Source organism: Eleutherodactylus coqui, chromosome 12, assembly GCF_035609145.1.
Source record: "Eleutherodactylus coqui strain aEleCoq1 chromosome 12, aEleCoq1.hap1, whole genome shotgun sequence".
In the NCBI taxonomy this organism is placed as follows: domain Eukaryota; kingdom Metazoa; phylum Chordata; class Amphibia; order Anura; family Eleutherodactylidae; genus Eleutherodactylus; species Eleutherodactylus coqui.
The window spans coordinates 123,499,336-123,513,307 of NC_089848.1; the positions used below are offsets into that span (position 1 = coordinate 123,499,336).

At 51.7% G+C, this 13,972-nt stretch overlaps 1 protein-coding gene across 1 annotated transcript in view; it reads left to right on the forward strand.

Moving 5' to 3' along the window:
• Window positions 1-13,972, forward strand: part of LOC136587226 (macrophage mannose receptor 1-like) — a 353,431-nt gene that overhangs the window by 246,886 nt on the left and 92,573 nt on the right. Inside the window, exon 25 of the mRNA XM_066585783.1 lies at window positions 9,547-9,712. Within this exon, the coding sequence (XP_066441880.1) occupies window positions 9,547-9,712 (166 nt within the window). The remainder of the gene's footprint in view (window positions 1-9,546; window positions 9,713-13,972) is intronic.

The following is a 13,972-nucleotide window of genomic DNA, read 5'->3' on the forward strand; positions in this document are numbered from 1 at the left end:
CCCTTCCGGAAGGTAAATTATTTGTCCCGTTATCACTGAGATTGAAAGTGTTAGAGGAGACACATGCTTCAGTCCTAGCTGGACACCCCGGCATCAGGGGTACTCTGGAGTTAGCGGCCAGACTCTATTGGTGGCCGCACATGGCCAAGGATGTACGGGTATTTGTGTCCGCGTGCCCGGTTTGCGCAAGGGGGAAGAACCTCAGGAGACGTCCTGAGGGGCCTCTTCTGCCCTTGCCCATTCCGTCCAGGCCATGGTCCCATTTGTCCATGGATTTTATTACTGATCTGCCATCCTCGCTGGGGAATACGGTCATTTGGGTAGTAGTTGACCGTTTCTCTAAAATGTCTCATTTTGTTCCGCTTGGCAAGTTGCCTAACGCCAAACTTTTGTCTGAGATGTTCATCAAGGAGATTGTTCGGTTACATGGGATCCCCGAGGATATTGTGTCAGATAGAGGGGTTCAGTTCGTCGCTCGCTTCTGGCGAGCCTTCTGTAAAAATCTAAACGTTAATTTGTCCTTTTCCTCCGCTTTCCATCCCGAGAGTAACGGACAAACGGAACGGATGAATCAAGAACTTATCCAGTATCTGCGACTGTTTGTCTCTGATAACCAGTATCAGTGGGCCAACTACTTACCTCTCGCCGAATTTGCTATTAACAACCATGGTAACTCGTCGACCCAACTGTCACCTTTTTTTTGTAACTATGGGTTTCATCCCCGGTTCTCGCTTTCTACTCCTTTTGTCTCGAACAATCCGGCCGCTGACATATCCGCTGAAGAACTGTGCACAGTTTGGGCCCAGGTTCGTAAGAACCTTCAGGGTTCCCAAGAGAAACTGCGTAAATACGCAAATAAAAGACGGACTATCTCTGCACCTTTTGTGGTCGGGGAGCAGGTTTTATTATCATCCAAGAATCTGAGACTTAAGGTTCCCTCCCTGAAACTTGCTCCTCGGTTCATTGGCCCATTTACGGTTTCTCAGGTTATCAACCCGGTGGCATATAAGTTGGCACTTCCTGACCCCTGGAAGGTCCACAAGGTTTTTCACAAGAACTTGCTTAAGAAGTATGTGACTCCAGTTCTCCCCACCCAGAACCCACCTCCTCCCTCTCTGGTACAGGGGGAACTGGAGTATGAAGTAGAAAGGCTTGTGGATGCCCGACGGGTTAGAGGTGGGCTGCAGTACCTGGTCCACTGGAGAGGATTTGGCCCTGAGGATAGGACGTGGGTCCCTGCCAGGGACGTTCATGCGCCACGCCTAGTCCAGTCATTCCACAGGGCTTTCCCGCTTAAGCCCGCACCGGGCCATGGGGGTCCGGTGTCCCCCCGTAGAAGGGGGGGTACTGTCAGAACCTGCAACTCTCGGGGCCGCCGTGCCCGCACCACCGGTCCTGCCACCCGGGCTACAGGAGTGCGGCGTAGGGGAGCCCCGGTTCTGGTGATCTCCCCGGGCCGCTGTAAGACTGGTCGCCGCCGGGTTGCTAGGGAGGCAGCTGGTGCTTCTAGTCACTTGACTACCAGGCTGGCTTCCCTAGTAACGGTCTGTGCTGCAAGACTGGGGGCGTGCCCCCAGCACCTCCCTGATTAGCCCTGCTGCTGTCAGGCTCCCCGCCCCAATCAGCTTCTGGGGCGGGAGCACTGACAGCATTTAAATATGTGTGTTTTCCTTTCAGGCCTTGCCAGTGTTAGTTTGGTTCTCCAGCTGCACCCGCGTTTATCCTGACTGCTCTTGTGACCTCGGCTTTTCTGACACCTGCTTTTGGACTTGACTACGTTTTGCCTGACCCCTCTGTACTGCGTACCCTCTTGTTGCCTACCCGGATTGTCTGACCATTCTACCGTTGTTTGTCTCAGTGTCTGTTTGTCTCCCGTGTCCCGCTTCCCTAGTGAGGGTAGGGACCGTCGCCCAGTTGTCGCCCTGGGGGTTAGCCCAGGGGGGCAAGTAGGCAGGGACAGGGGTTGCGGGATATCTCAGGGACCCCCATATCCCGGACACTGTCCTGACACCTGCTCTGCCAGAGTTATAATAACTCTGCTACCCTCACGTTCTGTGACACATAAGCAGGGACACAGCACAGTTATTAAACTTCTCATGTTCATAGAATATACGCAGTGCTGCCTTTTGGTGGAAAAAAACTGAAAACAAATCTATTTGTCCAGCCTCTGTCCGTCCTAAGGGCTGTGGACACGTGTGAGCTACGTGAACAACATTGCTAAATCATACGCACCCAGCTACGCTTTACTGCTGGCTTCGCCATTTGCTTTCCTTAATTGGGAAAAAAATACCTGCTCTGCCAGAGTTATAATAACTCTGCTACCCTCACGTTCTGTGACACATAAGCAGGGACACAGCACAGTTATTAAACTTCTCATGTTCATAGAATATACGCAGTGCTGCCTTTTGGTGGAAAAAAACTGAAAACAAATCTATTTGTCCAGCCTCTGTCCGTCCTAAGGGCTGTGGACACGTGTGAGCTACGTGAACAACATTGCTAAATCAGACGCACCCAGCTACGCTTTACTGCTGGCTTCGCCATTTGCTTTCCTTAATTGGGAAAAAAATACCTGCTCTGCCAGAGTTATAATAACTCTGCTACCCTCACGTTCTGTGACACATAAGCAGGGACACAGCACAGTTATTAAACGTAGATTATTCATTCACTAGAGGCAGTGGGGCCTTTCGTTTTCCAAAAAGGGCAAAAATTATATTTGGCCTGCAGTCTTGCGCCAATTTATTTCCTGCCTGTGAAATCAAATCACTGGTAATACAGCATGCTGAGGGGTAGGGGTAGGCCTAGAGGACGTGGACGCGGCCGAGGACGCGGAGGGCCAAGTCAGGGTGTGGGCACAGGCCGAGCTCCTGATCCCGGTGTGTCGCAGCCGACTGCTGCGCGATTAGGAGAGAGGCACGTTTCTGGCGTCCCCACATTCATCGCCCAATTAATGGGTCCACGCGGGAGACGGTTATTAGAAAATGAGCAGTGTGAGCAGGTCCTGTCCTGGATGGCAGAAAGTGCTTCGAGCAACCTATCGTCAACACGCAGTTCTGCGCCGTCCACTGCTGCAAATCCGAATCCTCTGTCTGCTGCTCCTCCTTCCTCCCAGCCTCCTCACTCCACTACAATGACACCTGCTCAGGAGCGGGAACACTCCCAGGAACTGTTCTCGGGCCCCTGCTCAGATTGGGCAGCAGCGGTTCCTCTCCCACCAGAGGAGTTTATAGTCACTGATGCCCAACCATTCGAAAGTTCCCGGGGTCCGGGGGATAAGGCTGGGGACTTCCGCCAACTGTCTCAACAACTTTCTGTGGGTGAGGAGGACGATGACGATCAGACACAGTTGTCTTGCAGTGAGGTAGTAGTAAGGGCAGTAAGTCCGAGGGAGCAGTGCACAGAGGATTCGGAGGAAGAGCAGCAGGACGATGAGGTGACTGACCCCACCTGGTGTGCAACGCTTACTCAGGAGGACAGGTCTTCAGAGGGGGAGTCAAGGGCATCAGCAGGGCAGGTTGCAAGAGGCAGTGCGGTGGCCAGGGGTAGAGGCAGGGCCAGACCGAATAATCCACCAAGTGTTTCCCAAAGCGCCCCCTCGCGCCATGCCACCCTGCAGAGGCCGAGGTGCTCTAAGGTCTGGCAGTTTTTCACAGAGACGCCTGACGACCGACGAACTGTGGTGTGCAACCTTTGTCGCGCAAAGCTCAGCCGGGGAGCCAACACCAACAGCCTCACCACCACCACCATGCGCAGGCATATGATGGCCAAGCACCCCGCAAGGTGGGACGAAGGCCGTTCAGCGCCTCCGGTTTGCACCGCTGCCTCTCCCCCTGTGCCCCAACCTGCCACTGAGATCCAACCCCCCTCTCAGGACACAGGCACGACCGTCTCATGGCCTGCACCCACACCCTCACCTCCGCTGTCCTCGGCCCCATCCTCCAATGTCTCGCACCGCACAGTCCAGCCGTCGCTAGCGCAACTGTTGGAGCGCAAGCGCAAGTACGCCGCCACGCACCCGCACGCTCAAACGTTAACCGTCCGCATAGCTAAATTCATCAGCCTTGAGATGCTGCCGTATAGGGTTGTGGAAACGGAGTCCTTCAAAAGTATCATGGAGGCGGCGGCCCCGCGCTACTCAGTTCCCAGTCGCCACTACTTTTCCCGATGTGCCGTCCCAGCCCTGCACGACCACGTCTCCCGCAACATTGTACGCGCCCTCACCAACGCGGTTACTGCCACGGTCCACTTAACTACGGACACGTGGACAAGCACAGGCGGGCAGGGCCACTACATCTCCCTGACGGCACATTGGGTGAATTTAGTGGAGGCTGGGACAGAGTCAGAGCCTGGGACCGCTCACGTCCTACCCACCCCCAGAATTGCGGGCCCCAGCTCGGTGCTGGTATCTGCGGAGGTGTATGCTTCCTCCACTAAAGCACCATCCTCCTCCTCCTCCTCCTCCTCTGTCTCGCAATCAAGATGTGTTAGCAGCAGCATGTCGCCAGCAGTCGGTGTCGCGCGGTGTGGCAGCACAGCGGTGGGCAAGCGTCAGCAGGCCGTGCTGAAACTACTCAGCTTAGGCGATAAGAGGCACACGGCCCACGAACTGCTGCAGGGTCTGACACAGCAGACCGACCGCTGGCTTGCGCCGCTGAGCCTCCAACCGGGCATGGTCGTGTGTGACAACGGCTGTAACCTGGTGGCGGCTCTGCAGCTCGGCAGCCTCACGCACGTGCCATGCCTGGCCCACGTCTTTAATTTGGTGGTTCAGCGCTTTCTGAAAAGCTACCCACGCTTGTCAGACCTGCTCGTAAAGGCGCGCCGGCTCTGCGCACATTTCCGCAAGTCCCACACGGACGCTGCCACCCTGCGCACCCTGCAACATCACTTTAAGCTGCCAGTGCACCGACTGCTGTGCGACGTGCCCACACGGTGGAACTCTACGCTCCACATGTTGGCCAGGCTCTATGAGCAGCGTAGAGCTATAGTCGAATACCAACTCCAACATGGGCAGCGCAGTGGGAGTCAGCCTCCTCAATTCCTTTCAGAAGAGTGGGCCTGGTTGGCAGACATCTGCCATGTCCTTGGTAATTTTGAGGAGTCTACCCAGGTGGTGAGCGGCGATGCTACAATCATTAGCGTCACCATTCCTCTGCTATGCATCTTGAGAAATTCCCTGCAAACCATAAAGGCAGCTGCTTTGCGCTCGGAAACGGGGGCTGGGGAAGACAGTATGCCGCTGGATAGTCAGGGCACCCTGCTGTCTATTTCTCAGCGCGTACAGGAGGAGGAGGAGGAGCATGAGGAGGATGAGGAGGAGGGGGAAGAGACAGCTTGGGCCGCTGCTGACGGTACACCGGCTGATTGCCTGTCATCCTTTCAGCGTGTATGGCCTGAGGAGGAGGAGGAGGATCCTGAAAGTGATCTTCCTAGTGAGGACAGCCATGGCTGACTTCATGTTAGGATGCCTTTCTCGTGACCCTCGCGTTGCACGCATTCTGGCCACGACGGATTACTGGGTGTACACACTGCTCGATCCACGGTATAAGGAGAACCTGCCCACTCTGATTCCCGAAGAGGAAAGGGGTTCGAGAGTGTTGCTATACCACAGGACCCTTGCGGACAAGCTGATGGTAAAATTCCCAGCCGACAGCGCTAGTGGCAGAAGGCGCAGTACCGAGGGCAAGGTAGCAGGGGATGTGCGTAGATCGAGCAGCATGTACAGCCCAGGCAGTGCAACAGTCTTTAAGGGCCTGGCCAGCTTTATGGCTCCCCACCAAGACTGTGTCACCGCTCCCCAGTCACGGCTGAGTCGGCGGGAGCACTGTAAAAGGATGGTGAGGGAGTACGTAGCGGATCGCACGACCATCCTTGGTGACGCCTCTGCCCCCTACAACTACTGGGTGTCGAAGCTGGACACGTGGCCTGAACTCGCGCTGTATGCCCTGGAGGTGCTTGCTTGTCCTGCGGCTAGCGTCTTGTCGGAAAGGGTGTTTAGTGCGGCTGGGGGAATCATCACAGATAAGCGTAGCTGCTTGTCAACCGACAGTGCCGACAGGCTAACACTCATCAAGATGAACAAAGGCTGGATTTCCCCAGACTTCTGTTCTCCACCAGCGGACAGCAGCGATACGTAAGCAATACGTAGCCTGCACCCGCGGATGCAAGCATCGTTCTCTATCACCATCCAAAACGGGGACATTTCTGCTTCATCAATCTGTGTCTAATATTCCTCCTCCTCCTGCTCCTCCTCCTGAAACCTCACGTAATCACGCTGAACGGGCAATTTTTCTTAGGGCCACAAGCCTCAGTCAAATAATTTTTCAGAACAATTTTTATAAGTTTCAATGCGCTTAAAAGCATTGGAACTTTAACTTGAACCAATTTTTCGTTACACTGGGCTGCCTCCAGGCCTAGTTACCACTTAAGCCACATTAACCAAAGCGATTAATGGGTTTCACCTGCCCTCTTGGCTGGCCATGGTCAATTTTTGGGATGTACATTAGTACTGTTGATACAGCAATTTTTGTGGGCCCTCGCCTACAGTGTAATCAAATTAATTTTTAGCCCACCTGCATTACAGCTGACGTTACCTCAGCTGTGTTGGGCAATGCAATGGGATATTTTTATGTACCGCCGGTGGGTTCCAGGGAGCCACCCATGCTGTAGGTGCACACTGAGTTTTTAATACATCTGTACACTTCTAAAGAACCCCAGTCTGACTGGGGCATGCAGTGTGGGCCGAAGCCCACCTGTATTACGCACGACATTACTACCTCAGCTGTGTTGGGCAATGCAATGGGATATTTCTGTGTACCGCCGCTGGCTTCCTGGCACCCACCCAGGCAGTGGGTCCACAGGGAGTTTAACCTACATGTGTCCACTTGTAAAGAACCCCAGTCTGACTGGGGCATGCAGTGTGGGCCGAAGCCCACCTGCATTAAGCACGACATTACTACCTCAGCTGTGTTGGGCAATGCAATGGGATATTTTTATGTACCGCCGGTGGGTTCCAGGGAGCCACCCATGCTGTAGGTGCACACGGAGTTTTTAATACATCTGTACACTTCTAAAGAACCCCAGTCTGACTGGGGCATGCAGTGTGGGCCGAAGCCCACCTGTATTACGCACAACATTACTACCTCAGCTGTGTTGGGCAATGCAATGGGATATTTCTATGTACCGCCGGTGGCTTCCTGGCACCCACCCATGCTGTGGGTCCACAGGGAATTATAAATGCATCTGTTTCCACTCATAAAGAAACCCAGTCTGACTGGGGCATGCTGTGTGGGCCGAAACCCACCTGCATTAACCCTTTCCAGTCCACTGTGTGACCTGTGAAGACATTAGGGTTTAAGGCTGTACAGCTCCGTTGTTGGTAGACGTCCGTCGGGGTTCTCTTACTGTATATTGCCAGCCTCTCTGCTGTCGGAGCCTATCCTACGTGTCAGCTCATGCAGTACTGGCTTTAGCCAGCATATAGCGCCGTTGTATAACGGCAGAAAAAGAGTAAGCCCCCTAGGAAAACCATATACAAATTGGATTGGAAAGGGTTAAGCACAACATTACTACCTCAGCTGTGTTGGGCAATGCTATGGGATATTTCTATGTACCGCCGGTGGCTTCCTGGCACCCACCCATGCTGTAGGTGCACACGGAGTTTTTACTACATCTGTACACTTATAAAGAACCCCAGTCAGACTGGGGCATGCAGTGTGGGCCGAAGCCCACCTGCATTAAGCACGACATTACTACCTCAGCTGTGTTGGGCAATGCAATGGGATATTTCTGTGTACCGGCGGTGGGTTCCAGGGAGCCACCCATGCTGTGGGTCGACAGGGACTTCACAATAGGGAGTTGTACCTGCCTGTGTCTATGAATTAAAAAGCCCGGTCTGACTGGGGCATGCAGACACCTTGACAGAATGAATAGTGTGTGGCACATAGGTTCCCCATTGCTATGCCCACGTGTGCAGCTCCTGATGGCGGTGGCACAGGATTCTATTTCTCATTGCTTCTGTACAGCATTGTGGGCTATCGCTCCGCCATTTTTAAAGAGGGTCGCTGCCTAGCCGTGCCAACCTCTGCAGTGTGTGCCTGCGGTCCCTCGTCATGGCAGACGCAATTCTAAATAGACATGAGCGTGGTGTGGCATGAGGGCAGCTGAAGGCTGCCCAGGGACACTTTGGTGTGCGCTGTGGGGGGGAGGGGGGCGGTTGGGCAGCATGTAACCCAGGAGAAGTGTCAGTGGAGTGTCATGCAGGCAGTGATTGTGCTTTGTTGGAGGTAGTGTGGTGCTTAGCAAAGGTATGCCATGCTAATGAGGGCTTTTCAGAAGTAAAAGTTGTTGGGAGGGGGGGGGCACTCTTGCCGGTATTGTGGCTTAATAGTGGGACCTGTGAACTTGAGATGCAGCCCAACATGTAGCCCCTCGCCTGCCCTATCCGTCACTGTGTCATTCCCATCACTTTCCTGAATTGCCCAGATTTTCACACATGAAAACCTTAGCGAGCATCGGCGAAATACAAAAATGTTCTGGTCGCCCATTGACTTCAATGGGGTTCGTTGTTCGAAACGAACCCTCGAGCATCACGGGAAGTTCGTTCCGAATAACGAACACCCGAACATTTTGGTGTTCGCTCATCTCTAATCTTTATTGCATATTTGGTGGTCGTGTGAACATCTCAAAACCTTCTGGGAACAAACCCACTATGCAATATGTTCAATCCTACACATTACGGTGTGTTGGGACCCTAGTGTTGCTCTTGGACATAGAGGAGGGCACATCAGCTGATCTTCTCATTATATCCCATATCTTAACGGCTGCCAGAACATCTATAGCAAAACGATGGAGGAGTGCCAAGGTTCCTTCCTTGTCAGACATTTTCTTGATGGTTCAGCATAGCTGTATAATGGAACTTGATTGCGACTAGACTTGATTCTCTAGCTGGATTTAAAACTCAGTGGGCAAAATGGCTTGATTTTTCGGGATATACTTGATAACTTTCTTTAAAGATAAAGCAATCATTGGGTTTTTTATTTTCAGTCTGTGTAGATTCTATAGTACACCATACCTATACACATTGTAGCTTCCTATGTGTGCAGCTCTTAACCTTTACATCATTGGACCCAATTTCAAGTTCAGTTTTATTAATTTACACCTGTTACTCTCCCCTGTCCCCTCTGTTAAACTTCCTTTCTTTCCAGGTGATCCTCAATACCAACTCCTGATGTTGATTGCACTAATGGATTGATACAACTTATAAGACGTGACTTACCTTATGGCATGTTAGTGTTTTATTGTGTGCTTTTACTACAGATAGCACACGCCAGATTATAATTGGATCATCATGTGGTTTTTTTTTCTTCCTTTCTTATTTCTATATGCTGCATTTATGTGATTTCTATTGATAGCATTATTTAAAACCAATAAAATATTTGTTTATAAAATATATAATTTCTCTTGAGGCCTTAGAGAGCCATATGCATGAAAAAGTGTAAAATGCTATCGCTGCTGAAATTTACATGTATACAACTTTAATTCTTTCAGACTAAAAATACGTATAAATGGGTTGATAACTGGAAAGTGCGCTACACAAAATGGGCCGCTGAGGAGCCGAGGAAAAGCACCTCCTGTGTATATGTGGATACTGATGGGCAGTGGAAGACATCGCCTTGTAATGAGACTTATTCTTCTATCTGCAAACAAACTAGCGGTAAGCTGCTCATTTCCCTATTTAATATAATTAACTCCAACGCTCCTTTAAATGTGTTAATAGGATAGCCAATGCTATAACTAACTAAATTCCAAGTGCTGCCCACTGCCTCCTGTCAAGTGATATCCATCTCTAGTGACAAAGACACACTAAGACGGAACACAGGGAGTGGAGAAAGGTTGTGACTCATGCTGCTGATGGAAGTCTATGGAAAGAAGAGGGGAGATAAGATGTTATTGAAGGATAATTACACAGATGTAAGGAGGGTACAGTTTATCGCTGTTTAATGTTAGTATGATGTTTTCTTGTAATGGTACTTGGTCTCTGAGAGGGTCCGGAAAGAATGAACAGAGCTGAGCAGGAAGGAACAGGAAGTGCAGTGTGTGTAGAGAGGGTAGCTAAGCTGTGGACAGACAAAGGGAGTCTCTCCTGGTTAGTGATACAGGGCTGTAGCGATTGTCTAACAGGCAGTTTTCCTCTGGTGAACCAAGAAAGGAGTGCTAAATAGTGAAGTCATGCCAAGTGGTTCCTCTATTTCCTGCCCTCTTGCAACGCTGACCGTGTATTGGTGAGCTAGAGAGAGATTGATCCTCAGTCGGCTGGGCACCGAGCTGTAGCAGGTATCCCATGCTTATAGGCCTAAAGACTGTTTGGTGAAGTAAATATTGCTTATTGTTACTTCAGGTTATATTGTTATGGATTTGCACTTGGAGTACCTGATAAATATCTTCCCACCATCCTCCGTGACGCCTCTGCTCCCTACAACTACTGGGTGTCGAAGCTGGACACGTGGCCTGAACTCGCGCTGTATGCCCTGGAAGTGCTTGCTTGTCCTGCGGCTAGCGTCTTGACAGAGAGTGTGTTTAGTGTGGCTGGGGGAATCATCACGGATAAGCGTACCCACCTGTCAACCGACAGTGCCGACAGGCTTACACTCATCAAGATGAACAAAGCCTGGATTTCCCCAGACTTCTCTTCTCCACCAGCGGACAGCAGCGGTACCTAAACAATACGTAGGCTGCACCCGCGGATGGAAGCTACGTTCTCTCTCACCATCAAAAACGGGGACATTTCTGCTTCATCAATCTGTGTATAATATTCCTCCTCCTCCTCCTCCTGCTCCTCCTCCTGAAACCTCACGTAATCACGCCGAACGGGCAATTTTTCTTAGGGCCACAAGGCTCACTCATATAATTTTTCTAAACAATTTTTATACGTTTCAATGCTCTTAAAAGCGTTGAAACTTTAACTTGAACCAATTTTTCGTTCAACTGGGCTGCCTCCAGGCCTAGTTACCACTTAAGCCACATTAACCAAAGCGATTAATGGGTTTCACCTGCCCTCTTGGTTGGCCATGGCCAATTTTTCTCAGGTACATTAGTACTGTTGGTACACCAATTTTTGTGGGCCCTCGCCTACAGTGTAATCAAATGAATTTTTAGCCCACCTGCATTACAGCTGACGTTACATCTGCTGTGTTGGGCAATGCAATGGGATATATTTATGTACCGCCGGTGGCTTCCTGGCACCCACCCATGCTGTGGGTCCACAGAGAATTATAAATGCATCTGTTTCCACATCTAAAGAACCCCAGTCTGACTGGGGCATGCAGTGTGGGCCGAAGCCCACCTGCATTAAGCACGACATTACTACCTCAGCTGTGTTGGGCAATGCAATGGGATATTTTTATGTACCGCCGGTGGGTTCCAGGGAGCCACCTATGCTGTCGGTCCACAGGGAATTATAAATGCATCTGTTTCCACTTCTAAAGAACCCAAGTCTGACTGGGGCATGCAGTGTGGGCCGAAGCCCACCTGCATTAAGCACGACATTACTACCTCAGCTGTGTTGGGCAATGCAATGGGATATATTTATGTACCGCCGGTGGGTTCCAGGGAGCCACCCATGCTGTCGGTCCACAGGGACTTCACAATAGGGAGTTGTACCTGCCTGTGTCTATGAATTAAAAACCGCGGTCTGACTGGGGCATGCAGACACCTTGACAGAATGAATAGTGTGTGGCACATGGGTTCCCCATTGCTATGCCCACGTGTGCAGCTCCTGATGGCGGTGGCACAGGATTATATTTCTCATTGCTTCTGTACAGCATTGTGGGCTATCGCCCCGCCCCTTTTAAAGAGGGTCGCTGCCTAGCCGTGCCAACCCTCTGCAGTGTGTGCCTGCGGTTCCTCGTCATGGCAGACGCACTTATAAATAGACATGAGGGTGGTGTGGCATGAGGGCAGCTGAAGGCTGTGCAGGGACACTTTGGTGTGCGCTGTGGGGGGGGGGGGGGGGAGGGGTTGGGCAGCATGTAACCCAGGAGAAGTGGCAGCGGAGTGTCATGCAGGCAGTGATTGTGCTTTGTTGGAGGTAGTGTGGTGCTTAGCTAAGGTATGCATTGCTAATGAGGGCTTTTCAGAAGTAAAAGTTGTTGGGGGGGGGGGGGGGGCACTCTTGCCGGTATTGTGGCTTAATAGTGGGACCTGTGAACTTGAGATGCAGCCCAACATGTAGCCCCTCGCCTGCCCTATCCGTTGCTGTGTCGTTCCCATCACTTTCTTGAATTGCCCAGATTTTCACACATGAAAACCTTAGCGAGCATCGGCGAAATACAAAAATGCTCGGGTCGCCCATTGACTTCAATGGGGTTCGTTACTCGAAACGAACCCTCGAGCATCGCGATAATTTCGTCACGAGTAACGAGCACCCGAGCATTTTGGTGCTCGCTCATCTCTAGTTATATTGTTATGGATTTGCACTTGGAGTACCCGATAAATATCTGCCCCCTTCCTAATTAGAAGTTCCAAGGCCTGTGCATGCACAGGAAGAATCACTCTGGCACACTGCTCAGCAAAAATGAAACTTCTTTACTCTAATCAAGCTGCATGGGGTTTTATAGATTGTATGCATAGTTAGTACGTCATGAAGTATGAATCTGTAGCTGATTGGTTATTGCCTAGGAGCTGACGTCATCATCTGTGGTATCTTAGTTGCATTCTTGGATGGGAGCGCCATCTTGAGTAGACGATGGGAGGGGGAGCGAGTAGTTAGTCAGCACTTTCAGACAGCTGTGTTAGCAATTGTAGAACAGAAGCACATATTTGCAATAGGCATTTTACTTAGTTTATTACAATCCATTAGAATCCCCCCTTAAAATGACTGTTTTATCTGTCCCTAATCCTGGGCCTATCTCATCAGTCTCAATGTGTCTCGAAACTCTTTTGTGCCGCATGTTAGATGAGTTATAGCTATCCCATGCCCCCCCCCCCCCCTTTGCCACAGGCTTTGCTCATAGAGAAGTCAGTTGCTGTCCCTATGGGCTTAAAGATATAATTGCTTAGGGGAAAGAGTCTTTAGGGGGGTGTAGGATGTCTCGTAGACCTCTGGACTCTCCCTTGATATGCCAGCCAGGTTTCCCCAGATCTTACCCCACAATCTCTGTGTTACCATGCAGGGTGGCGCAGGGTCCCGCGGTCGGCGCGTGCCGCTCCGGTGTCGGCTCCGGCGTCCTGGAGCTCTGGAGTCGGGGCTCTCCCGGCGGCGTGGGGCAGCCAGCGTGCGGCGGTGTGGGTGTGTCCACCCGTAGGGTGCCGCCCGCACTCCTCCACCTTTCTTATGCAGCAGTGGGAGAGTCGGCTCCTCCCACTCTCCGCCCCTGGGCGGAGCCTTGCAGTTATAAGGCTGGCAGTGACCTGAGCTCACTGCCAGTTATTGGTTCAGTCAGCCACTAGTGAGTTCTGTCTGCAGCCTGTCTCTGCCAGTTCCTAGTTGCCGGTCAGCATCCTTTCTAGCTCGCTAGCTCAGTCTTTTACCTGTTGGTACTCCATCTGCCTTCTCTGTCGGCACTCTGTCCCCCCATTAGTTAGTCACATCTTGTCAGTCGCCAGGTCCCTAGCCAGTGCAGGGACCACTGTCCAGTTGTCCGCCTGGAGTTAGCCAGGGCCGAGGCAAGTAGGCAGGGACAGTGGGGTGCGGGAAGTTTAGGGCACCCCACCTGGCGCTCGGGGGGGTCAGAGTGCCGTAACATAATAACTGGCCCTTTAAACCGTTTTCATGGAGGCGATCAGCGCCCTTGCGAACCAGCTGCAAGCCTTGGTGCCGGTGGTCCAGGATTTATCCGCCCGTATGGCAGCCCAGGAGCAGCGGGGGTCGTTGCAGGGTCCGGACGCCTCACCCAGCCCAGAACCTAAGTGCCCTCTTCCCGAGGTGTTCTCTGGGAAGAGGAACAATTTTTTTTGTTTTCCAACAGGCGTGTCG